Source organism: Pleurodeles waltl, chromosome 12 (genome assembly GCF_031143425.1).
Source record: "Pleurodeles waltl isolate 20211129_DDA chromosome 12, aPleWal1.hap1.20221129, whole genome shotgun sequence".
NCBI classification, from domain to species: Eukaryota; Metazoa; Chordata; class Amphibia; order Caudata; family Salamandridae; genus Pleurodeles; species Pleurodeles waltl.
This window is the reverse complement of record NC_090451.1, coordinates 673,709,853-673,735,168: the sequence shown is the minus strand read 5'-3', so window position 1 is coordinate 673,735,168 and position 25,316 is coordinate 673,709,853. Positions and strand designations below refer to the sequence as shown.

At 42.6% G+C, this 25,316-nt stretch overlaps 1 protein-coding gene across 2 annotated transcripts in view; it reads left to right on the top strand.

The window, feature by feature from the left end:
* LOC138268707 (retinal guanylyl cyclase 2-like) overlaps positions 1–23,850 on the top strand; it is a 145,059-nt gene extending 121,209 nt beyond the window's left edge. For both annotated transcript variants that reach the window (XM_069218625.1, XM_069218624.1), the window contains exons 16-20: positions 4,672–4,770; positions 6,122–6,216; positions 8,096–8,181; positions 20,051–20,190; positions 20,718–23,850. In XM_069218625.1, the coding sequence (XP_069074726.1) occupies positions 4,672–4,770; positions 6,122–6,216; positions 8,096–8,181; positions 20,051–20,150 (380 nt within the window). In that variant the 3' untranslated portion in view covers positions 20,151–20,190; positions 20,718–23,850. The remainder of the gene's footprint in view (positions 1–4,671; positions 4,771–6,121; positions 6,217–8,095; positions 8,182–20,050; positions 20,191–20,717) is intronic.
* The last annotated feature ends 1,466 nt before the right edge of the window (positions 23,851–25,316 follow it).

The following is a 25,316-nucleotide window of genomic DNA, read 5'->3' as shown; positions in this document are numbered from 1 at the left end:
CTGCACTGCCCATGCACTTGGCATGAGCAGTGCAGGGGCCCCTATGGACAGCCCCATCGTGCTTTTCACTGCCTGAATTATAGGCAGTGAAAAGTGCGACAGGTGCAGTTGCACCTGACGCACTGCAACATTGCTGCCAGCTTGATTACAAACCAGCCTCAGTGTTGTGGCCTGTTTCCCACTGGGCCATCGGGTGGAAACGCTGTTTCTGCCCGCTGGCCCAGCGGGAAACACGTAATAGGGCCAGCGGGCGGAAAACCGGAGTGGTGGTTTTCTGACCCAAAGAGTTTGGCAGGCACCGCCCACCAAACTCATAATAAGGCCCATAGTGTATTATACTGTTTTTTTATTTTATTTTTTTAAGTTTTAAACCTTGTAATTATTTTTCTTTAAAAAAGTGATAGTAGGCATGGAAAAATTATAAAACCTACTACTTACCCATATTTACGCCCTAATCCAGAACACAGCCAACATGGCTGCCTTTAACTTTTGTAAAGGCAGTCATTATCCAATTATATAATGCCTTATCATTGGCATGTATTGTGGTAGTTTCAGAAATTACCGCAAAACTACGGCAGCAACAGATATCATTGAATTTACATCCTTATAACTTATAAAATACTTACCTTTAACCCCCCAAAAAATCATCTGCACACTATAATGTATAATCCTGCCAAATGTATTCAAAATTTGGCTGACTGTTTGGTCACTATCCAATACAAAACGTATTGGTTACAAAACACATTTTGGGACCCCCATTTTCCTTTGCACCCCTTTGACCAATCGCCACAACACTTCCCATCATCTGCCAATTTAGATTGAAGAATAGGTATAGAAAATTCTGTGGCAATTCATCAAACGAGTGCACAGCTATTAAAGGGCAAAAATCTGAGGAATTCCCATCTCTGGTAACCCTAGCAATAATTACAGAGTGGTCACTGCTATTCTGTAATTTACATGTATATATCCCTGCTGCGGTCACCAGGGTTTGGTTAGCTGTTCCGCAGGAAAAGTGTTTGTTGTGTTGCTAATAACCTTGGCCCTGTTTAACAAATCTCTATGAAACTTTCCAGAAACGTGATACTTTTTGACTAGTCTGTGCATGGAAAGTTTCAGGTGATCCGCCCAGCAGGGACCGATCAAAATTGAGAGTCACAAAAATATAACAAAATCCCCATGCCTTTTCCATAGACTTCTTTCGGCAGGGCTACAGCAAAAACTGCTGAACAGAATTACACCAAAGTTGGCAGGAAGTTAGATCTTGGTTTGCAGATTGTGTTTTTTGTGATTCTGTGTAAATCCATTTAGTAGTTTTTGAGAAATTATGGTTCAAAAATAATTTTATATCTGAACTGTTTGGTTCAAGAGACTCTTGTGAGATTTCCTCGGACCCTGTTTTAAAACATAATTTTATGGGAGCTTTCTTTCCCTTGGGCCATTGAGTCAGACTCCCGCTGTGGCGAACGCTCAGATTGGCTGCCAGCAACAAGAGAAAAATGTTGCTTGCAGCCATTACAGGACTCAAGGACTTAGTCCCCTGTCCTGAACTTGTATAAAAAAAATAATGTAAGGAGGCAGGATAGGGATACGCTGCCCCCTTAGGCCCCATGGCAAAGACCCAGAGGGACCTCTCCCTGTGGCCAAAAAAAAAAAAAGTTAGTTTTTGCCTCAGCCACACGGGACTCCTACGGGATCCCCCAAAAAAAAACACCTCAATATTACAGCCCGGGGCATCATTTTTTGATTATTGGAGGAGGGTGTATAAACCACTGCCTGAGTTGTTTTTGGCCCTAGGGCCTCATTTATTACTATGGGGGGTGAGGGCAGGGGCGCAGCTCTCCTCCCGAGCCGTATTCAGCCCTGGGACCCGTACCCCAGGGCCCAATTGCATAAATATTGGGAGGAGACATGCACCCTCCACAAGCCTTTAAAAGGCCTTGGGGACCCCGTACCACAGGGCTGCTACTTAAAGGGAGGGTCGGAGTCTGCACTCCCTCCTCGTTTGGAGGCCCAAGAAAGCTTGTGGAGTGTGGCTGCGCAGTACCCCTCCCATTTTTTATGTATTTGGCCCCAGGGGATGTTGTCCCCAGGGCCTATTAAGGTATTGGGAGGGGCTGTAAACCCTCCACTTCTGTTTAATTGTATTTGGCCCTTGCGGGTGGGGTCTTCAGGGCCAATTAAGGGTCAAGAAGGATGCTGCACACCCCTTCACCATAATGTATATATTTTTGCCCCAGGGGATGGGGTTTCCGGCCCCTGAAGGCCAACCCTCTGCTGCACATGGCAAAGGATGTGCGCTATGGGGTTGACACCCTGCTGGGGGTTGGAAGCAGGGCTTGGCAGCAACACAAGCACTGTGGCTCACTCACGAGCAAAGGCCATACTTGATGTGGGGTTTCTCCCTCCATGTGATGAAAATTAGTGCACAGTGTGAGGTACACTAAATGCAGTAGGGGGTCAGCTGCCTTCAGGTGGGTTGCCACCTCCCTGCTTTGCATGGCCGAAGGCCAAGTGCAGCGTGGAGTTTGCTGTCTGGGGGCATTGGCTTTACATATGCTAATAAAATATTACTTTACGTTAAAAAAACCTAAACATTCACAGAAAAAAAACAAAGGTTAAAGTAACAATATAGTTAGATGTGTTGAAAAGATCTGTTTTTGTTTAAAAAACATAGAAATTCACTGAACAAAACAAAGGAGAAAGTAATGTTATAGTAAGGTGAGTATCTCAGTGACAACATGAATGTTTTGAACTAAGAAAAACACAGACATTCACCAGTTATAGTTAGCAGAACTAACTATAACTTGTGCCACCACCATGCACTACTTAAGGCCTTCTGTTACTCTTGACATGTTCTAGGATATCATTTATGAAGTTACTTATGACATCTTAAATAACATCATTGATGACATCATCCAAGCTTCTTTGACACACATTACTCTGTAAACTAGTATGTCCTTAGAAGCCCGAAAGTAAGTAGAAATAGCTCAGAATAATATGAAGCATCATTGATGATGATGTATGCAATTTATAGTGCACTGCTACTCCCAGGAGTGCCCTAGCGCGAATGCCATCACAGATACAACTCCCTTGGATGTATCAAGCATGAGTCATGTGCAACATTGACCCTATACCATACACTTCAAGGGTAGCCTAGGACACATTAACAATCCACCACAGATATATGGAAAACCCTGACTGCACACAGTGTTCAATCTGTATACAACTGTCCAAAGAAAGCCAAGTTTCTCAGGATACACAACGTCTGTTCCAAAATGAAGGCCCTACTACAGGCAACTTTTATCTCTATCAAACCCCTCACAGTCACCGAACCTACATTGAAAAATGCCGTTGATATGAATAGAAAAGTTGGTACTGTTAATAGTGTTTACTCTATGGAGAAAGGTTACTTTGCATCACAGTTTGCAGACAGTGAAACTCAAGAGAAATACACCAAAGAGTATTAAAAAGTATCTAATAAGGACAGTGTACACTCTATGCAACACTTGTCAAAAAACACTTTTTTGTTAAAATAAAGAATGTCTGAAGGAGCCTTCATATTGTGGTGAAACCTTTACAGATACCCCCTTTTCTGAAGCAGAACAAGCACATGTGCATGGGTTAGTATGCTAAGTAGAAATTGTCATGCTGAGATGATTCTAATAACACAAGGCTGCTTACAATACTTAATATCTACTACATAGAATCTTTGTCCTGTTGGAAACATTTTCTGCAGAATCAAAAACTTTTGCGGAGCATGCTGAACACATGTTGTCAACTGTCACCAGCACGCAGACTCACTCTTCAGTACAAAGATTTACAACATGTTCAATACCTCTACACACCTTTGATGCTTTAGGAGCACGGGTTTTGCAAGCACTTACAACCATTAGCTGGACACTGGCTATACAAAATTAGGTAGAAATGTAACATGGTAGTTACCCACCACTATGTAAACTATAAAATAAACTAGCACACTTGTTGGATGATGTCATCAATGATGTCATGAAAGCATCAGATAGCCCTATTTGCAAGCCCCATGTGATAGTTAACTGATACTATGAGTGCTGAAACTAATAGGTATTATGATTATCCAACACGGTGGTGCTCAGAATGATAAGCAGCAGAGTTAGCCCCTACCAGTATCTCTATGTAGATCTGTAGGGTCCACACACATCTCTGCAGCAGGTGAACAACCCATTATACTAAAGGCTAATTCATTGCCTTTCTGTTCCATTTGTGAAGTTTCATTATAGGAGTATTGCTCAAATTAACAATGCTTGTTGGCTATGTGGCGTTTTAGCACATATTCTCGTATGTTTCATGATACTGTGTGATTTTAAGATGCCATGAGCAGCTGCTCAAGCCACGAAGAGCTCACCTCTCACACCTCCAGTCACCACCTTTTTTCTACTCCTGTCTCACCAGCTCTTCCTGTTGTGTCCGTCAAGTTCTCCTGCTCACTGTCGCCTTCTTTACTTTCTTGAATCTCAGCCTGCTCACTGTCTAGCGAGGGGCTATATGAGAGGTGTAGGTGGCTGATCCAATTAAAGGTAGAAATGTGTTTGTCATAGCATGGTATTGTAGACTGCAGTGCAGGCCTTTGGCTGGTTAGAAGTGGGATCTATGACAATGATAATGACGCCTTCCCTTCTCTTTGATGTTTGGTAGGGCCCTGCGTAGCTGGCGTGGTGGGGCTCACAATGCCTCGATACTGCCTCTTTGGGGACACGGTGAACACTGCCTCCCGCATGGAATCTACAGGCCTGCGTAAGTCACGTCTGTCTTTTGCCCCTTCTTTGTTTTCCAGAGCTTGTAACCAGTCTTATGTTGGAATTGTGAAGCATCTGATGGTTGACCGACTGCAAGACCTGTATGTTTTAAATCCCGTATAGTAGCAATGTAGGCAATGTAATTATTCATTATTCATTCATTATGATTTGCGTGAAATTATGATTTGCGTGAAATTTTAGCCTGTCTTATTGATGCTTTCATAACAAGGCATGGATTAATTGGATTAGTAAGTAGTAATAGATAATCAGTTGCTAGAATCCTGCCCTGGTGTTCTTGAATATGTGATCATGGGGTGTTGTCACCCTATCAAATTAATTACAGGAGAGTTTTATGCTTTTGCTGCATTTGTGGATCTCTTCTTGCACTTTAATCCATTTAGTCTACCGGAGCAATATGAGTTTGCTGGTCTTATATGCAATAGGATTCTCTTTTCCCTGTAATGTGCTAATATCCTGTTGGAAAACCATGTTTCAGGTAGACTCAAAACTGTGATATCCTGCTTTGGGCTTGATATGTGTGACCTAGCAATTAAAAATATGGCCTTCTTGACTTAACAGAGTTGGATTTCTTATCCATGTTTGGTATTGGACGATAGCACCTTATAATTTTCTAAAAGGTCAATTGGGTGTTGTAGTAACCAAGGACATGCAGAGTGGAAGTAAGAAAAAAGAGCTCATAATGTATGTATTAGTAATGTGTAACACAATATTCACATTTGTATGTCTGGTCTGGAGGTAGCATTAGCTTCCTTGCCAGCCTTATGAAATCCAGGGTAACCTAAAATACAAATACATGCACATAAGGTTACATAGAGGGGCGTTGGGTCAGCCCTCACTTTCCCTTGACCTGTCCGGTTCGCATTCACTGTTTTTTGCTTTCCATTCCTAATCGTTTTTTTAGTCATCTATGTGTTTTAACTATGGCTTTGGATTACAGTGAATGAAACACAATAGAACCTTTCCTGTGCGCCGATAAAAACGGATTTTCTTGTGATGTGCATTAAAATTAAAAATGTTTTCCATACCTGGTCTAAATACACATGCTTGCTACCTTTCTGTTAAGATTATACACAATTATTTATTTTGCCCTAAATTTTTAAGTTTATTTTGCAAATATATTGGCAACCACATTTAAGTGGTAGCATGTTTTCTTTTTTCAAAACAATTTGGTGACATATGCAGCAAAGAACATTTTAAAAATGTATCACGTCAGTCTGCCAAGGTCAGACCTACTGGCTTTTCCAGTGCTTGTCATTTAATGATGCCTACGTTCTACGGTTTTCTTCCAGTCATAAATGCAATTGTACCTTTTTTATTTCTCTCTCCAGCTTGTCGTATTCATGTAAACCTAAGTACAGTCAACATCCTGAAGAGCCTGCAGGAAGGTTATAAGATGGACTCCAGGGGGAAGACCGAGCTTAAGGTAAGTGTATGTCTGGGGGGAAGGAAATAAACCACACAGCAGCACATTTCAAGGGTGGACAAACATGTTTTCTTTTTCCATGAAAAGACTAACTCAGTGGGAATAGTGAAGTGAATGATTGGGTAAACGGATCCAGCTCTGGATAAATTTAAAATGAGCATGGTGAATGGATATGCCAGGTAATATCATGTGGCAATAGGAATGACCAATGAGGATAGATGGACAAAGGGACAGGCAACTGAGCAAAGCAATGAACTACTAGCCAAAGAAGTGGATAGCGAAGCGAAGAAATGGGAAAACAGTAGACCAGTGGAGTAATGGGGATAGTAGAGCTAGGCAAAGGAATAGAGAAGTGGGCCAAACGATGGACAGCTAGGCTAAGAGATGAAATGCTGGTGAATAGAACAGAGATCTTGGCAAAGGGATGGAAAGCTGGGCGAAAGGATGGAGACTTGTATAAAAGGATAAAGAGCTGAGCAAAGGTATGGATCGCTGAGAAGAGGGATGAAGGCTTGTACAAAAGAGTTGAAAAGCTGAGTAGAAGGATGGAAGGCTGAGCAAAAGGATGGAAGTCTGTGCAAAGGGGTGGAGAGTATGGCAAAGGAATGGAAATTTTGGCAAAAGGGTGAAGAGCTGGATTAAGGGGTGGAGAACTAGGGAAAGGGAAGGTGATATGGCCTAAGAGATGCACAGCTAGGCAAACGGACGGGGAGCTGCTAATGAGAAGGATAGCTTGGCATAGTGACAGTCAAGGGTGGTGACAGTCAAGGAGGAGGACAGCTGAGCAAAGGGATGAGCACAAATGCAAAGAGGATGTGCAGCGACACAAATGCATGGACCGGTGGCCAAGGAGATGGACAAATAGGAGAACAGGTAATTCAAGCAATGGGCAGCTTGGCAAAGCTATGGGCAGCTGGGAAAAGAGATGGGCAGCTGGTAAAGGAACTGGACAGCTTGCCAAAGAGATGTAACTCTGGACAAAGATAATGATTGCTGGACAAAGAGATTGACTGTCGGACTGTTAGATTGACTACTGGGCAAAGAGATCAATAGCTTGGCAAAGAAATTGAAAGGTAGGCAAAGATATGAGCAATTGGGAAAATAGATGGGCAAAGAGGGGCACTGCTAAGCAAACAGTTGGACAGCTAAAAAGATATAAACATACACACAAAGGAATGGATGCAAGACAAAGATAAAAACAGCAGGGTAAAGGGAAGGATGACAGCAAACGATATGTGCCTATGAAAAAGAATGGGCGGCTAGGCAAAGAGGTGAACAGTTGGGTATAAAGGAGACATGAACTTGAGAAATGGGATGCACAACAGAGATACTGGTGGGCAAAGGGATGTAAACTGTTGTGGAAGTAATGGGCATTGGGATGTGCAGCTCGGAATATAGGGGTAGATACACCGGGAACAGGGGGTGGACAGAGGGCCAAGGGATAAAACTGATGGGCAAAGATTTGTATGTTCCAATTTACTAAGGAAGTCTGCAATGGGTGCTGTAACAGATCTAGCTTACAAGAATGGATGGCTAGGGAACAATTGACAGGCAGAGGGCTGTCTTTGACCTGAAGGCAGGAAGAATGATAGACATAGGGTTAGCTTAAGTGAATGTATAGTTCACCAGCAAGAGTACCTGCTTCATGGTTAGGATGGGTGGGAGTGAGAGGCTTAGATTTGGCAGATGCAGTGTGGTTGCTGACCATCCAGTATAAAGGCAGAGACTTTCATACTGAAGACCTTAGGTGTTTTTCTCCCTGTGCAAAACCTATGCATCCTGACCTGAAACATTTTCTGTTATTTCACTATTAGATTGCCACTCAGCTTTGCCAAGGCATCCGACAAATCACCTATGTCTTGCTGATTTTGTTATCTAGGGCAAAGGCATGGAAGATACCTACTGGCTTGTTGGAAGAGCTGGGTATGACAAACCAATTCCTATTCCTCCAGATATTCTGCCTGGGTAAGTGTTCTACAGGTGGCCTAACAAACCCAGTTTGTGTGATGTATGGGTATGACAAGCTCTCCTATGAAACTCCCATGGTTGACATGTGTATAATGCACTCATTGTGTAGGCAAGACTCCAATTTCTATCTGTAAATATCCCATCACTTGGACTCTCATTGGTACTCATCACCATATAACTCTTGGTGTTAATATGAAGCCCCTGCATGAGACGTATTGACAAACGCATGGCCAGCTTGTCAACCACACCCTCAAGGTTCATTTCAAAGAACATCTCTTTCTGAAACAATGATCAGTCATTTTGTTGGCTGTGTAATGTTGGCAAGCTTAGCTCTCTCTAGATATTGGCCAGATTACAATGTGCTCATGGATATCAGGAAAGTGTATTGCATTTTAGTTCTAAGAGAGTTCTTGAGCTTACGACTAGCTGTGTGCCAAGATGATGATACCAAACTAAAATAAAGTGAAAGATAAGGACTCCTTGCCAATCTTTGAATCATCCTTACTTCGTTGCAAGGTCACAGGCTTTATTTATGGCAAAGTTGTAATGGGACATTCATGGTGAAATTGGCAAATGTATAGTCATTGTCCTCGGTGGCACTTCATAGGCCATTCGTCAACACTCCAATAACATTCACACTGCGTTGCTTCAGGCATTCCTTCCCCCAATGTAAGGACTCCAGTTCTTTTTTGCATAACTCAATAGCCCCAAGTTGTGGTACCTCTCCAGATCTCCCATTCTCTGTTCGAAATTTTTGCCAGAAAGGTCACGCGTGGATTTTCCATCAGATGATTCAGCTATTATGCTTGAAAATCTCCACCATCCCCTAGGAGAACTGGGAGCTGACAGTGTTTCAGTCTTGTTTTGGCATAATGATGGACAGAATTAGATCTGCCAAAGTCTAAGTCAGGTCATTATTTGGGACAAAACTCATTCTTTTTTCTCTTTTCTTCTATGATACTTTTTGTTAACGCTGTGTTTCCTATCTTAGGATTCTTGCGTGTCTGCACCTCAGCAACATGAAGAAGTTTTTCTTCCCACCAAAAATAGGTTTTTGCAGAGAAAACACTCGGTGAAACACACTTTATATTAGAGACTGCTAGAAATAGCTCTTGCAGGAAATATTATGTGAAATTGCAAAGTTGGCAAAATCTGTATCTTCAGGAACTTGCAAAACGTATCAGCTTTGCTTAATTTTGCCCTGGTATCCTAATATGAAGAAGCAGGTGTTACAAAAAGATATCACATCAGCTTGCGGGAACCAAGCAGAGAATGGAAAGGTGGCTTAAAACAAGACCTGGCGGAGGTAAAGGAGAGCTTCTTGGAGGCATAGCTCCCCTGGGACAAGATGTTGATATTCTTAATAACAGAGTGGTCAAGAAAGAAGGAAGATTACAGGATGTTGTAAAGTGGGCTGAGATTTCGGACAAGATTAAAGCTCTGAAGCTACACCCACCAGAAATGTGAAGACCTAGACAGGAAGGAAGGGACTACATGTGAGACAGAAGCTTTGAGCAATATAGGCCTCAGATATCACTGGGTCCTCCACTGCCTCCCACAGTTTCAGATAGGATGAAACAGCAGGAAGGCCTAACAAAAACTATACCTGCCAACAAAGGACATCTGCCATGCAAAGCCGCTACGAGAAATGTCTCAGCACCAAGGCCTACAAACCAAAGAATAAGCTGATTCAGAGAATGGGAGAAATACTAAGATCTTAAACCTCCACAAAGCCTTTTCACCACTAGTGGAGGATGCAGTGTAAATGCTTGGGGAATGCTTGGAGCCACTCACTCAGCCAGACTTTAGTGGTACGGCGTGATCCAGGGGAACAACATATGAACATCTAAAAACAAGCTCCATCAGTGTTCCTATCACTGTGCCGAACTTGAGTCCACATACCATGTTGATGGTCTGGCAACATCCTTTTTGTGTGACGGTTTACCATTGTTCATTATTGTTTTTATTTTTTTTACAACAGTTATCATTGGGGTGAAGTGGTTGTTTTTTCGTTTTGGCAGATGCCTGCAGGAATGGTCACAACCTCTGGAAGATGACTTAGGAGAGGGCTAAAAATGTTAAATCTCTGCATTCAAGGCACTTACATGGAGAATGAAGAGGGGACCAATCTGGTACCAGAATGCTGTGTCACAATATTGTCTGATTTAATGATTGTTTCCCAAATATTGTCTTCAAAAATATTACCACATTGGAGTTAATTTAGAAAATCTACGCTCTATGGGGTGATATTTATGTAAACAATATTTAGGATATAATATTTATGTTAGATGATATCCTCCTATACAGTCGGCTTAACTTACTTGCAAAGAGGTCAAAGTGCAAAAATATTTGCAAGAATTAGTAGTAAGTGGCAAAAATGCTGGGAAGTGAAGTGCTTGGCTTATGTAATGTTGCTTTTCACATGATCAGTTGATCAGGCCACTTATGGTATCGTGCTAAAGGATTATTAACTCACACGTGCCACGGGTGAGAGGAGGCGAAAGAGGCATTAGGATTTGGGATGCGAAGTTATGAAGAACCCTTTTTTGGTGGTTCGTCTTGACTAAAATATGCTTTTTTGAAATGTCCCAGTACATTTAATAAAAATATTTTTTTATTAAAGAGATTTAAAATTTGGGGCATTAAGGCCATTTGCAGTGTATTTTAATGCAATAGTCAGCAACTGAAAGTTAAGTTAAAATGTTAACTTTTTCAGATTACTTAGTGTGGCCGTGCACCCTGTGAGTAGCATTTTTAATAACTGTTTATCCTTTCGAGCTAGAGGCATTTTGTTATTAAAACCTGCAACATATGCAACTTGTTGCTTACGTAGCATGCGCGTTATGAGGAAAGTCCGCTAATTCCAGTAACTGTGGCTGTGGTGCCTCCATTAGTTAAAAACAATATTGAATCCAATGGAAACTGTAAAGTCTGCAAGTGTTCAGTCATGTAAAAGACTTTGTAGAGGATACATTTATTTTTATATCCTACGCATGGAAATTTTCACCTGGTAGTGGAACTGAATCTGCTCTGGCTGGTGTGTTAAATGAAATTAGAAAATTGTCTGACAAAGATGGTATCAACCCTCTAGTAATTTGTTCTCGTTAGTAGTGTTTGATAGCATCAATCTTGTTAACTGTGCTGGAGTGAAAGGGTCATAGTTAGACTCCACTAAGCCGGATGAAGTCATATCAAAATGTGTGCCACTTCCTCCAAGCCACCAAAATCTCTGCTGTGTTTCTATAGGTGTCAGCTGTATGCCTCCTGTGTTGTACTCTCTCACTTTGCTTGTTGCTCTCTCCTGTGCAGTTCAGATTTCATTAATGAATTACTCAGTTCTCATAAATCTTACTGGAGCAAAGTGCCCTTTTTGGCATGGTTACTCTCACTTTTTGCCTGATATTGATGCTGACTTGACTGAGTGTGCTGGGATCCTGCTAACCAGGCCCCAGCACTTGTGTTCTTTTCCTAAAAATCTACCATTGCTTACACAATTGGCACATCCCTGCACACAGTTAAATCCCTTGTAAAAGATACCCATAGTACCAGGCGCCTTGTAGCCAGGGAAATTCCCCAAGGGCTGCAGCATGTATTATGCCACCCCGGGGGACCCCTCACCAAGCACATGCACACTGCCATTGCAGCTTGTGTGTACTGGTGGGGAGAAAAAGACAAAGTCGACATGCCCACAAACCACTGACTGTGGCATGGGTAAGTCTCAAGCAGGTCTTACATCCCTAAGGCAGGGTGCACTATACCACAGGCGAGGGCATAGTTACATGAGCAATATGCCCCTACAGTGTCTAAGTCCATTCTTAGACATTGTAAGCACAGTGTGGCCATACTGAGTATATGTTATGGGAGTTTGTCATTACTAACCCCACAGCACCACAATGGCTTCACTGAAGTCTGGGAAGTTTGATATCAGACTTATCAGCACAATAAACCCACACTGATGCCAGTGTTGGATTTATTGAAAAATGCACCTCAGAGATGCCCCCTGTATTTTAGCCAACCTTCTAGTGCAGGACAGATTGGTCTGTGCCAGCCTACCACTTCCAGACAAGTTTCTGACCACATGGGCTGAGAACCTTTGTGCCCTCTGTGGCCAGAGACAAAGCCTGCACTGGGTGGAGGTGCTCCCCTGCAGGAACTGTAACACCTGGCAATGAGCCTCAAAGGCTCAGGCCTCTTGTTGCAGTGCTCCAGGGCACTCCAGCTAGTGGAGATGCCGGCACTCCCCCATACAAAGCACCAGTTATGGTGGCAAGTCTGTCTGGAAAGTTAGGAAAAGCAAGGAGGAGCGATCACTTCAGTTAGGACCACCCCTAAGGTGTCCAGAGCGGAAGTGACCCCCCCCTTGCAAAATCCTCCTTCTTGGTTTGGAGGACAGGGAGCAATAGGGTTAGGTCTGTGCTCCCCTCCCCAAAGGGAATGGGCACTGGAAATGGTGTAGTCACCCTTCTGACCCCCATAATGCTCCTAAATCCAGTATTTAAGGGCTCCCCTGAACCTAGCTTGTCAGATTGCTGGTGACCTCAAAAAGGTGACAAGAACAAAGAAGAAGGACTACTAAGCTGCCCCCCAGCAGAGAAGACTGAAGACACTAACTGATTTGGCTCATCCCTACCTGCCTGTCTCCAGCTTCTGAAGCCATGCAACAAAAGGACGATGCATCCTGCAGGACCACCAGACCTCTTAACAACCTCAAGAGGACTGCCTGCGCCCCAGAGGCCAGGATCTCCCGTGGAGAGTGGCCCTGTCCAGAAAGAAACTCCAGCAAAGGACTCCAGAACCACTCCAGATCCAAGAGTCCTGCCTACTCGGCACCTGACAACCACAGCCTGTGTCCTGGTGTCCCAACCGACTAGAGCTGGTCCCCAGGAGATTCTGACTTAGTGTCTACCCTGGGTTGACTCCCCCCGTCCAACACAAAGACGCCTGCAGACTAAATCCAGAGGATCTCCCGGCCCGCGAGAGATCAGGACGAACATTCCTAACACCCAGATGTACCCCTGCACCTGAAGCCCCGGGCCTTGAGGAATCTAACCACTGGTCCAGTGACATCCAGCAGGCGGCCCTCCTCCTTGTGCAGCCTGTGCGAAACCGACCCCCTGGACTTAGCCAAAAGCATCTTTGTGACCCCTGGGGTCCCCTTATTGAAAAGCATTGGGAGCCCGACGCTAAGTATGCATCCTGCACCGCGCCGCCTCTGTGCCGCTGAGGGTGTGTGTGTTGGGTGTCAACCCGTGCCCCCCCAGTGCTCACCCGGACCCCCCAGATCTGCCCTCAAAAGACCAGGTACTTACCTGCAAGTAGGCCAGATTCTTAGTGCCCCCAGTCTCCAAAGGATTCAATTTTAAATACTGCATCATCTTTGAGCTCTGCACTCAGCTGGCCCTGTGTTGCTGGTGATGGGTGTTTGGGGTTAACATGAACCCCAACCTGTGGACATCCTAACCCTGGTAGACTGGAACTGTAAATCTGGTACTTACCTCAAGAACTGTCTTTGAAAACTGCAGTGTCAATTTTTAAAACAGATATCTGTCATTTCTTGAAAACCGTTTAACTTGCCAAACTGAAACAAAGTGTTGTTGATAGATATGCTTGATATTTACTTACAATTGTACTTACCTGCAGACTGAATCTTGTGGTTCTAGAAATAAAGTAACAAAACATATTTCTGTATATAAAAACAATTGGCCTGTAGTTAGTCATTGAGTGTGTGCTTCATTTATTTCCCGTGTGTGCACAACAAATGTTTGGCACTACCCTCTGATAAATTAACTGCTCGACCACACTACCACAAGAGAGAGCATTAGTATTATCTACTTTAGCCCCTGTTAAGCCTCTGAGGAACCCCTGGACTCTGCGCACGCTATATCTCATTTTGGTATAGTACATACAGAGCCAACTTCCTACACTTACTTTGTAGCATAAGCACCTCGCGTATAGAAGATACCACCTTCTTCATTTTTGCTTTGGACATTAGCATAAAGGATGTCTAGTACATGTTTCAAGATAAACCTTTCCAATGTGAGATCCTGTTTTATTGAAGGGTAATCTTTTTGTGTCTATCCATTGCACTTTACCAACCCTCTTTGGTCGATTTCCACTTCTGCAGAGGTTGTGACAAATCTTTATAACCTGCTGAACTTCCCTGTCAACATCTCTGCAGATACCACATATCTTAAATGTAGGCTTTTTCCACCTCAGGACCTTACAGGATAATTTTCCATGCCTGAAGCACACTCAACTAGGTTCTACTTGATGAAAAGTCTTCAGTGTCTACGGACGTTTGCAGTTTGTCCCTTGCTAGAACTGGCACTGACAGACAAAACTTTCCAACTAACAATACTGTCAATGCCCTGTCATCTTGATAGGAAATATGCATGTCCATACAGCGTCCCTCACAGCATATGAAGGTGTATGTATGTTTTTTATTGTAGAGCACAAACCTAGTTCAAGAGCAATGGAGTAAACAGGGGGCTTGCATTTTCCCCACTCCAACCATAATCTGTAATTGTTGGGGGAATGTCATGGGTTGACTGTCATGTCAGGGTAAAGCTCCTTGAAGAGATGTGCCTTTAGCTTTATTTCTGGACTATAGTAGAGTTGGTGCTGTTCTAAATCCTTGTAGTAGGTTTGCATAAAGTTTTTCTCCTTGTGATGTTTTGTCTCTAGCATTGTCCCTGAATGGTGGCTAGTTTTCTTCCCAAGTAAGCTGAGGTCTTGTTGTTGAGGGATTTATCAGTGATGCAGCTAATCTTGAAGATGACGTTGGCTGATCACAGTTGGACAAAGTACCCAGTGTTGACATAAAGAGTGTTCAATAACTGGGTACTGAGAAATGAAAAGACTTGGTTGCTGAATTGATTTCCACTGAAGGGACTGAAGAGACGTAGAGGATGGCTATAGCTAGTGTTATGAAAAGATATGTAACCCAAACGTAAAGCTTTGCATTTCTTGAAGTTGCTGACTATGGATGCAAGGCCCAAAACACTGAAGAGATACATTATTGCGGCAGTTAGAGCTCAAGAAATGGACTGACTAGCTGCATTCTGGAGCTCCCGTTGAGCATACTAATTTTGGAAAAACATACTCTGGATCAAGCCAATATGAAGAGTTAAAGGCCATGTAAGCTCCTCCCAGTCCTTTCCAGGTGCACGAAGAAACTTCTGGACAAACAGCCCTGCAGATTTTTGGAGGTCATAAACTTCTAGACTGGTATCAAGGCAGAACTCATCACTGACTTAGCAGTGAGTCTGTACTGTTGGCCATGCTGATTGCATTGCATGCCACAAGAGATGAAGATGAATGGCTGTTTTTGAGGTGGTTGATCATTTTATTGTGATTGACCATCTCACTGCATCAGAGATAGCTGACCTGGCAATATTGTGGCTTATGGCTTTCCTTCGCGACCAGACACAGATGGTCTTATTGTGTACCCATTGGACTCCTTGGTGCCAACGTTCAACCATGGAGCTCAGTAAGCTTTACAGTATTCCATATTTTCTTCAACCTTTACGTGCAGCCATGGGGAAACCAGTCTGCTTTTTTGGTTTTAAGGTATTGTTTTATGTTGACAATACTAATCTTTCACTGAAATTAGATGCTGCTTTGCTACCATTAATGACTGGAAAATAACCCATTCTCTCAAAATGAATGGGGAAAAGACTGAGGATTTAGTCTTAGGAAGAAACAAGACAGTTTGGTCCAACAAGTGTCACTTGAACTCTTCGGCACCATGCCTGCCGTTATCCTCCAGGCATAGGACCAAGATGTTCGATTTGATAGAGAACTTTCTTGGGGGCCTCAGTTTCAAAATGGGTGGAACTTTCTTCAACTTCACCTTCTTCAAAATGTCATGGTTTTTGTTCCTTCTGAGCTGCACCTCTTAATCATTGGTGTGCATTTTCTCTTGTGCCTTGACCATGGTATTGTTTTGTATATTGGACTGGCGAAATTATCACATGCAAATATCAAGAAATCCGGAATATGGCTGTCAGAATGGCCTGTGCATTGCTTGAAAATGATTATGTCTGAATGTTTCTGCAGTTACTCTTCTAATTCCCAGTTATTCAAAGAATCCTACTTAAGGTTCTGAGTGTCATTCATACCACAAGACGGGGCTAGTCTTTTTGACCAACTAAATTGTGGCAAATATGTTTTTTTTAAGAAGCTGGTCCATTGGACCTTCCTAAAATTCCACACTTTAAAAATGATTCTTCCTTATGTGTCCGGGAGCTAGGATGTGAATGGTCTCCCACGTGATCTACACATTGAGGTAGAGTATCTACAGTTCCTCAAGAAGCTAAAAACGTGTATTTTGGAAGTCTTTTCTTGTTCCTTCCCTAGATCTTGTATGGTGTCCCTGCTTCCGGTTTCAAGTGCCTAGATATTCAGCTTTATGGTTACTCTTTACATATAAATATCTTCCTTACATGAAGTGGCAACTGAAATTTAACCCACCTTCTTATCTTCTTCCATTCACCTGAACAATTATCCTGACTGAGAAGAGATTCCATCTATATGCGCTAAGGTCCTTAAGCTCTTATGTCCTTCAGGATGAACAAATTCTGACTAGCCTTTTGTGTACAACTGTCAGTGGCAACCTGGTCCTCCTTGAACACTTTCGCTAAGCGCTGATATCTGGATATTTTTAATTTTAGTTGAGTGATTCTGCAGTGCATGCTGTTTTGAAGTAATGGTTATGTTCTTGCTTCCTCTTCTCTTTGGTTGGCTCCCATGTTGAATTCATCCTACTGTGGAAGTCATTAGTAAAACAATGCTGTGCAGTAGTGATCAATTTGGAAGAAATTCCACCTCCCCTGCTGCAAGTCCCCCATTAGTCTTCTTCTACTGTACAATAATGTTTAACTTAACTTAGGACTGAGACCTGCATGCCTGCCTTAGACCCAGTGTTCTTCTAATAAACTCTTCACTCGTGCACATTACACTGGCAGCACACGTGAGCCCTGATACAAGCCGGGCCTTACTGGTATGAACAAGAGAACTTTGGGCCGTATTTAGAGTTTGGTGGATCAGAACTCTGTCAAATTATGGAGGACATCCTGTGTGATACACTACAGGTGTTGGAGGCTTTAATGCACGCATATTGTATGGGAGCCTGCTATCCCTGTATAAAAGCATGTCTCTAATTTCCTTATTACAGGTGATTTGTGATGTCTCTACTCGTCTGCAATAATGAAACGACATAGGTGTTGAACTGTAATATGTAACTGTAATATGTAATTACAGTTGATTTGTGAGATCACAACGCCCACGCACGAGCCAGGCACGTCATGGAGCATAAAAGCAACAAACACTGACTTTTCATAGTTCTAACCTTTTTTTCTCCAAAGAACAGTGATAAGCAGAAAGGAGATATTTATGGGGAAACTGTTTATTTTTGGCTCACTAAAGTTCATTAGATGAAAAATAGATTATATTTACATTGAGCTACACACTGTGAGCCCCACCATATCTTGCACATGGATCTGTTCTGAACCTGCAGAGTTACATAGCTACACCCCAGTATCACCAAGCTCAACTTTTATTCCTACTGCTTCCATGTCAAAACAAACATTATAATTTATGCTGCCAAAACAAGGCCTGACATTTGACAACATCCCAGTAAAATTAAACTTATTAGCCAAGTTCTTTCTTGGTATCTCAAGGCAAAGAAGAGGCTAGAGCGACAGTCGCATGCCATAATTGATATGGAGCACTCACTAGATATATTTATATATCTCATGTCCTAAATAAAAAATCTCTAACTAGCAATTTTTTTTCCATTTGTCCGAAAAACAGAGCAGCAGGAATGTGTTTTAAATGCCCACCATTAACCTTTCATCTGCTACTATCAAACCTTAACTGGGTGCAAACATATCTCCAATCAAACACATCCTTGTTATGTGGTAGGACTGGGCTGCAGGAAAGTGGGATCTGAGTAGTGGATAGTTAGACAGCAAGGGAGTTAAGAGAAATAATTAATAATTTCTTCAAAAAGCAAATTCATGGAAAGAGTACAAAGAGGGGAGTTAGGAGCAGCAAAGAATGTATGAATTATTGACAAAAGGAATGAATGAGAAAAGTAAGGAAATGAAAAAAATCTTTATACGCACTGGGAAAACACCATCATGGATTATGTGCAGTTCAGCAAAGAATAAACACCGATAACCACTTATTACAGTTTTTGGAAAACACTGAAAAAACACCAGAATTCTTAAAAATCTAAACTAAAAACAGGGTAGCCTACTTACATTTTTATGTTTCAGGGATTCTTTCATTGCTGCTTTAACTTTATTTCACATTTGAACAATTTATAGCTAATTGAGATTATCTTCTGCCTAAAACTTTTATGGGATCGTGGTATTATTAGTCAAACGTTTCGTGGTTAATAGCTAATACACTGTCATGTCATGTGCATTGTAAAGAGCACTATCATTCGTGAGGGTATCCTGGTGCTGAGCAGGTTCGGGTGTGCGTAGGCTTGCCTATAATAGGTTGGTTAATTGAAAAGTCAGGTCAGCCGCCCCTTGTGGAATTCAAGAAGAGATGGGAGTGGAAGGCTGCTCCTCGTTTTAGGACTGATGTAAGAGCGCGCCCATCCTCCTGATCTGGCTCTGAGGATATGTGAAATTTGTGCAAGTAAGAGTCCTGCATTGCTGAGGTGGTTGATGGAAGGAGATGCAATGTTCACACAAGTGGGGCCTGGGTTATGTGGTGCCGTAAATGTGTGTGTGAGGAGTTTAAAAGGAGTGTGTTTGTGTATCAGGAGCCAGTGAAGCTCCCTGAGGAATGGTGTGATGTAAATTCTGTGTGGGAGGCTCAGGGTGAATCTGGCTGTAGAGTTCTCTATGGTTTGTAGTCTTCTAGTGAGTTGCGTTGCTTGGTGACCCCGGCATGGAGGGTGTTCCCGTAGGCCAACTTGTTGGTGACTAGGTAGTGAGTGACAGTTTTTCTAGTGTTGCTTTGAGCTATTTAAAGATCTTCCTCAGCATCTTCAGGGTGTGGAAATAGGTTGGAGCTAATACTTTTAAACTTTATATGAATTTAATTTGGTGTTACAGACTGTGTTCTTTTACTGTTTGGGTTTTTGTATCCTCGTAACATGCATTGCCCCAACACTTCTTGAGGGGTAGTCTTAAAGAGGGCCCATGGTTTCAAGGGTGAGCAACTCTGGCAAGTCTGTTGTAGTGAGAGCTAGGCATCCCACACCTAAACCTATGTAGACCCTCCCCCCATAGGCTGCCAGAGTATTTCTTACTCCAGTAGAAAATAAAATTGCCTCTTGTAAGGGTTGTTTTTCACCAGGATACATTGTTGACACTTCCTTATGACTTCTCCATCGATGCTTGTGAATGATTGCCATTAGAAGCAATGTGACATAGTTCAGTTCCTTGAAACTCTGGTCTCTGTGGGGCAGAGAAATGACTGGGAAATGAGGTGTGGGTCATGGACCTCTCTTGATATACACTGATGACTTAATTTCCAGCAGCTTGTGGTGCCTTGTCATGGGTACTCTCTCACAATCTGAGTTGTAAGTGCATGGGTTTGTGACTTTCGGGATGGAGACTAATTCATGTATGCAGCGTTTGGAAGGAAATATTTATCCACCAAAAAACAAATCTTGAAAGTAAGTAACTTGCTTGTCATAACCTGGCCAAGCGTGTATTCAAATATGTATGTTCCCCTCATGTTTTCTACAATGGTGCCTTTCTATGCAAACACTGAGCTAGCCAGTAAGTCACTGTCCCTGTGGTGAGATGCACCACGCCACTGGTGGCTCTGCGCCAGGGACAGAAAGATGTGTTGGTTCATGCGCTTAATTTTATTCAGTGGTTTCATTCATGTATTTCAGAGCGAGCAACCACGGCATAAGTCTAGCGGAGATTCCCGAGGTGCGCCGCAGGAAGCTGGAGCAGGAGCGCAGCATCGTGCAGAAACAGAAGATGAAGTGAGCGCTGAGGCGAGGATGCCGTAGGCCTTTTATGTGAGGAGGCAAGTGGTGCTTATTTCCAGAGGAGGTATCTCTGAACAGGACTTTCAGGTTTCACTTGACCTGAGGTGAACTTGTTCACATGCCAACGTTCTTCTGAGATGAGGTTGCATGTTGAATCTTAGGTGAGGGATACTGTGCTTGGAGACAGGAATATATAATTTTGCTGTAGTTAAGTGTGATTGAGCCTGTCTAGTCTTTCTTGTACCCTCTCTACTATTGACACCAAAGGCCCTACATGGTGCATAGATCTGCCCCTGCTTCGCCATGAGTATTGTCCCACAAGTCTTTCCTCAATCTCTTGTTGGAAGTCATGGTTAGTTTACCTGCTCTTCAATTGGTTTAGGATCCAGCTTTTGTCACTGAGCTTGATTCCACTGTGCGCCCCTACATTACACCGAATCTCCACTTCGTTTCCATTCGCCAATTTCTGACCTTGTATAAGATAAGCAGAGATATCAGGAATATTATCAGCCTGAAGTAAGTTTACTCTTTAATTGATGGTTCCATCTTTCCTCTCCTCCCACAGTTTGGTTTTGCGCTGTGACGGGAATGAACAGCATCATATCCGAGGTGGCTCGAGGAGGGCCGGGGAAATATGTGCAGAATGACCGGAGGGAAATACAAGGGAGATACGATCCAGCTATAAAAGTCTTCACCAACAGAAGTCCCTGGTAGGTCCTTGGACCCACCAGAATCTTTACTCCTCTGCAATTTGTGGGGCACTTATTTTGTTTGGGAGAAGAACGCAAGGACTGGATTGCACCAACCGCAGCACTTTAACTTTTCAGCATTTGAGCGTAAACATGTGACCTTGTCCACATCTTATTCCTTGCTCTAGTATCCTCTGCATCACTCCAGTGTCTCCTCTCCATTGTCTCATTCCGAACCCCAGCATCTCAAGCAGTTATTTATTTGCAAGAACTCATCACAAACACTTTGTGCTTGTATTGCTACACAGAGTACCCAAACTTGCTATTCGTTACAGATCAGTATCGACGTCAGTCACACTGAAATTCCCACTAAAAAGACAACTAGTTACACAGAGCATGTTGCTAATGACAGACATTTGGTTACATGGATCACATTGCTAACAAGAAAGTTGGTTACATGGATCACTCTGTTAATAATGGACATTAAGTTACATGGAGCACAATGCTACTCATTGAATATTTGTTACTTGAAGAATGCTGCTAATAGTAGAAAACTGGTTACATGGAGCAATCAGCAAATAATGGATAGTCAAGTTACTCTGGGATCACTACCAATAACGCTGAATGTGTTATGGGGAGCTCTCTCCTGATGATGGACAAATGATTACTACAAATTAAAGGACAGCTTGTTACCTGAACACCATTGCTTACAGTGGTTAGTAGCTTAACTGGTTTGCTCTGTTAATAGTGGATATTAGATTACCTGTAACCCCGTGCTAATAGCGGATCATTAGTTACATGTAGCTCTCTCTGCTAGTAATGGAGAAACAGTTACGTGGAAGGTTCTGCCATTAATGAACTAAGAATTACACACAGTAAACTACCAATTACTCCAACAAACTGAAGGATCATTCTGCAAAGAATTGAAGATCAATGACTTGACGCTCTCTGCTGATGATTGAAAAAGTACTCTTTGAATCATTTTACCAATGATGGATACTCGGTTATGTGAAGCACTCCTAATAATGAACAGTTGGTTACGTGAGAAGTGTGCAAATAATGACTGGTCCAGTACTCCAAGCACTCTGGTGATAGCATATAATAGGTTACAGTGGCATTGTTCTAATAACGAAACTGGTCGCAGAGAGGGCAGCGCTCATAGTAGATAATGGGCTGGTGAAAGCACTCTGGAAGAAACAGGCAGCCGGTTACAGAGAGCACTCTTCATAGCAACCTATTACAGAGGCAAGTATTCCTACCATAGACAGTTAGTTGTACAGACTGTCCAGATATCAGTCACTTATGAAAAGCAATATTCTTACAGTAGAAAAGTGTTCACACAGAGCACGCGATGTTATCAATCATTTACTAGGTAGGGTGTTGCTACAACAGGTGATTTGGTTATATGGAGCACCCTGGCGATGCCAGTCAGTTACTACAAAGAGCATTGTTAGAAGAGATCAATAGGTACACATAGGGGGTTATTCCAACTTTGGAGGAAGTGGTAATCCGTCCCAAAAGTGACGGTAAAGTGACGGATATACCACCAGCCGTATTACGAGTCCATTATATCCTATGGAACTCGTAATACGGCTGGTGGTAAATCCGTCACATTTGGGACGGATTACCACCTCCTCCAAAGTTGGAATAACCCCCATAGTATTTTATGATATCAATCAGTTAAATGAGCAGTAGTTTTGAACAGTTGGCTTCTTGGAGCATGCTGCTTACCTTAATCAATGACAATAGTAGTCAATTGGCTATTAGAGCGGTCTGCTGATATCACTCATTTATAAATAGGACTAGTCTTACAACAGAAGATTGATCATACTGAAATTTGTCTGGATCCAGTAAATTACAAGGAGGGGTGTTTTTACAACAGATGATTGGTTACACAGTATTTTGATGACTTCAGCTAATTGCAAGCCACAAGATTCTTTCTGCAAATAACTGATTACTCATAGCATGCTGCTGTTATGAATCAATGACAAAAAGTGATATCCGTATGGTATGCAACTGTCTATACAGAAAACTCTGCTGTTACCAACCATTTACAAATAGGACTGTTCTTACAATAAAGTATTGGTTATACTGAACACTCTGCTCATCAGTCAGTTCCAAAGAGGGATGTTCTTCCAACGGGCAGTTGGTTGTAGAGCCCAATCTGCTAATTTATCTCAGTTACAGCCGGGAGTGTTCTTACTAATGACGATTGGTTATACAGAGCGCTCAGAGAAGACTATCCTCATCATCCTTGACTGGTTGTAGAGAACACTCTGGTGATAATGATTAATCCCAAAACCAGTGTTCCTGTAAGAGACACTCATGACACAGGACCCTCTGCGGTTACTGATCAGTGTTCTCGCAGGAGACTCCCAGTTACACCGTGCACTATGCTGACCTTGGTCAATTACAAAGAGCAACCTTCTTACAACCAATGATTGGGTGTGCTGAGTACTCTGATTTAAAGAGACAAAGAGTTATAAAGATCACTCTGCTGACGGCAGGCATGAAAATTAAAATGTTTTAGGTTCTCAAGCTTGTCATAGTCCTACCATCCAGTGATTGAATCTGGAGTAGTTAGTGAACAGTAGTGTGAAAGGAGTCCTATCAGCGTCAATCGATGACATGTTTCTAATCAGACTCTAGATCCCTAGAATACTTTTGTTTCAACACAATCAGCGGATTTCTTTGGCCAGCGTTGTATTTGGTCGCGATATGAAGTGCTTCAAGGATGTTATATTTTAAAACATTCCAGTGAACTTTTTCCAGAACTACTTTGAAGCACAATGAAGCTCATATGTCAGCCAAGTGTGGAACATGGCAAGCACTCTTACAGTAGGTTTTCAGTTGAAGGAGTGTGTATTAAAGTAAATTATGTAAATTGTGTTATTTAACAGTCCTTTGGAAAAGTTTGGCAAAGCGTCATAAGATGTTTAAATTGTGCTCTATTCTTTAAGATATGTGATTAAAGTGGAACACAGTTTGTGTGTTCATTATCTTCCTATAGATCGTGGTTTGAAGTCTTGTATGATATGTGCTGGTGTCAAACTAATACTCTTTAGATTTGAAAGAAGCGAGGCTGGCAAGGAAACATGTCCTAGCCTCGAATGTGCAAGTGACATCTTCTTCCAAGGAGAACACCAGTTTTGAGGACCTCAGTGGCCAGTGTGAAGAATCTCAATCAGAAAATCTTCCCTGGAAAAATGAATAACGATATACTGCAGATTATCAACAATGTATAAATATCTTCTCACAAGGTTTTGACCTACAAGCAGACTAACTATTACGCACTTGCTGTGGTCAGGAAAAGGTTACTGTAGTGAACAATGCAGGGACTGATCCCCTGTAGCTGGAGGAGCCTTAGGGCCTAATTTACTATTTTTTAGCGCACGGTAGCTCCACAAGCCTTCTTGCTGCACTGCCCTGCCCTGCGTCAAAAGAAAAAGGCTGGAATGTGCTGTATCTATAACATTTGGTGCATTCTTGTCCTTTTTCCCTGCGCTGGCACACAATGGACTCACACGCGCCAACGCTGGCACCCTTGCACCATGGTGCCAGGGTGTCTATGTTGCAGGGATGATTGTTTTTGTGCAGGAAGGTGTCCCTTCCTGCACAAAAACTATCAGTGTTGAAGTGGTGCCAGGGTGTCTATGTTGCAGGGATGATTGTTTTTGTGCAGGAAGGTATCCATTCCTGCACAAAAACTATCAGTGGTGGTGTTTACTCCTTCTGTGTGTGCTTCGGAATGCAGCACACATAGAAATAGGAAAAAACAAGGGTAAATAAAGATAGTTCTCTTCGCTACCCCTCCCCTGGGGAGGCGTAGGCTTTTGACACATTCCCAGGTTTACAAATCATTGTAAATCTGGGAATGCGTCAAAATCCATTGGTATTCAATGAGAAAACCCATTGCAATGCCCATGGAGCACCTCTTTGACGCAGAGTAAGGCAGCTCCATGACTTGAGCAGCGTTGTCTTACTCCATATCTACAAGGCCATGAAAAGCCACTCAAAGTAGTTTTGCGTGGCCTTGTAGAAGTGGGCCTGCACCACCAGTGCATCACAAAGAGTGATGCACCGGTGGCTCAAGCTGCTTGTAAATGAGCCTTTATGTTTAAGTACCTCAATTACTGATGATCTCTTTACATACGCTGCACTTCCACAGAGAGCATAAACTGCATGCAATATTTCATTAAGTAAAGCAAATCCTCAAAAATGTTTCTCAAGGTGAAACTGGAGTCTGATGCTCATACACTCCCTCACCATTGCCAATATTAGCCAGCTTCACAGGACTAGCAACCAGCTACCATTGAATCAGGAGCAGCATGGCCTGAGAATAAATGTATGCATGCATCCAAGGACTCACCGGTTTTGGGCAAAAAGCAATTCCTATAACCCTTGAGTCAAGGTTTGGTTAGCACAGTACGCTTGAACGACGTTAACACGCTCATTGCGGACTTTAATGCAAGCCG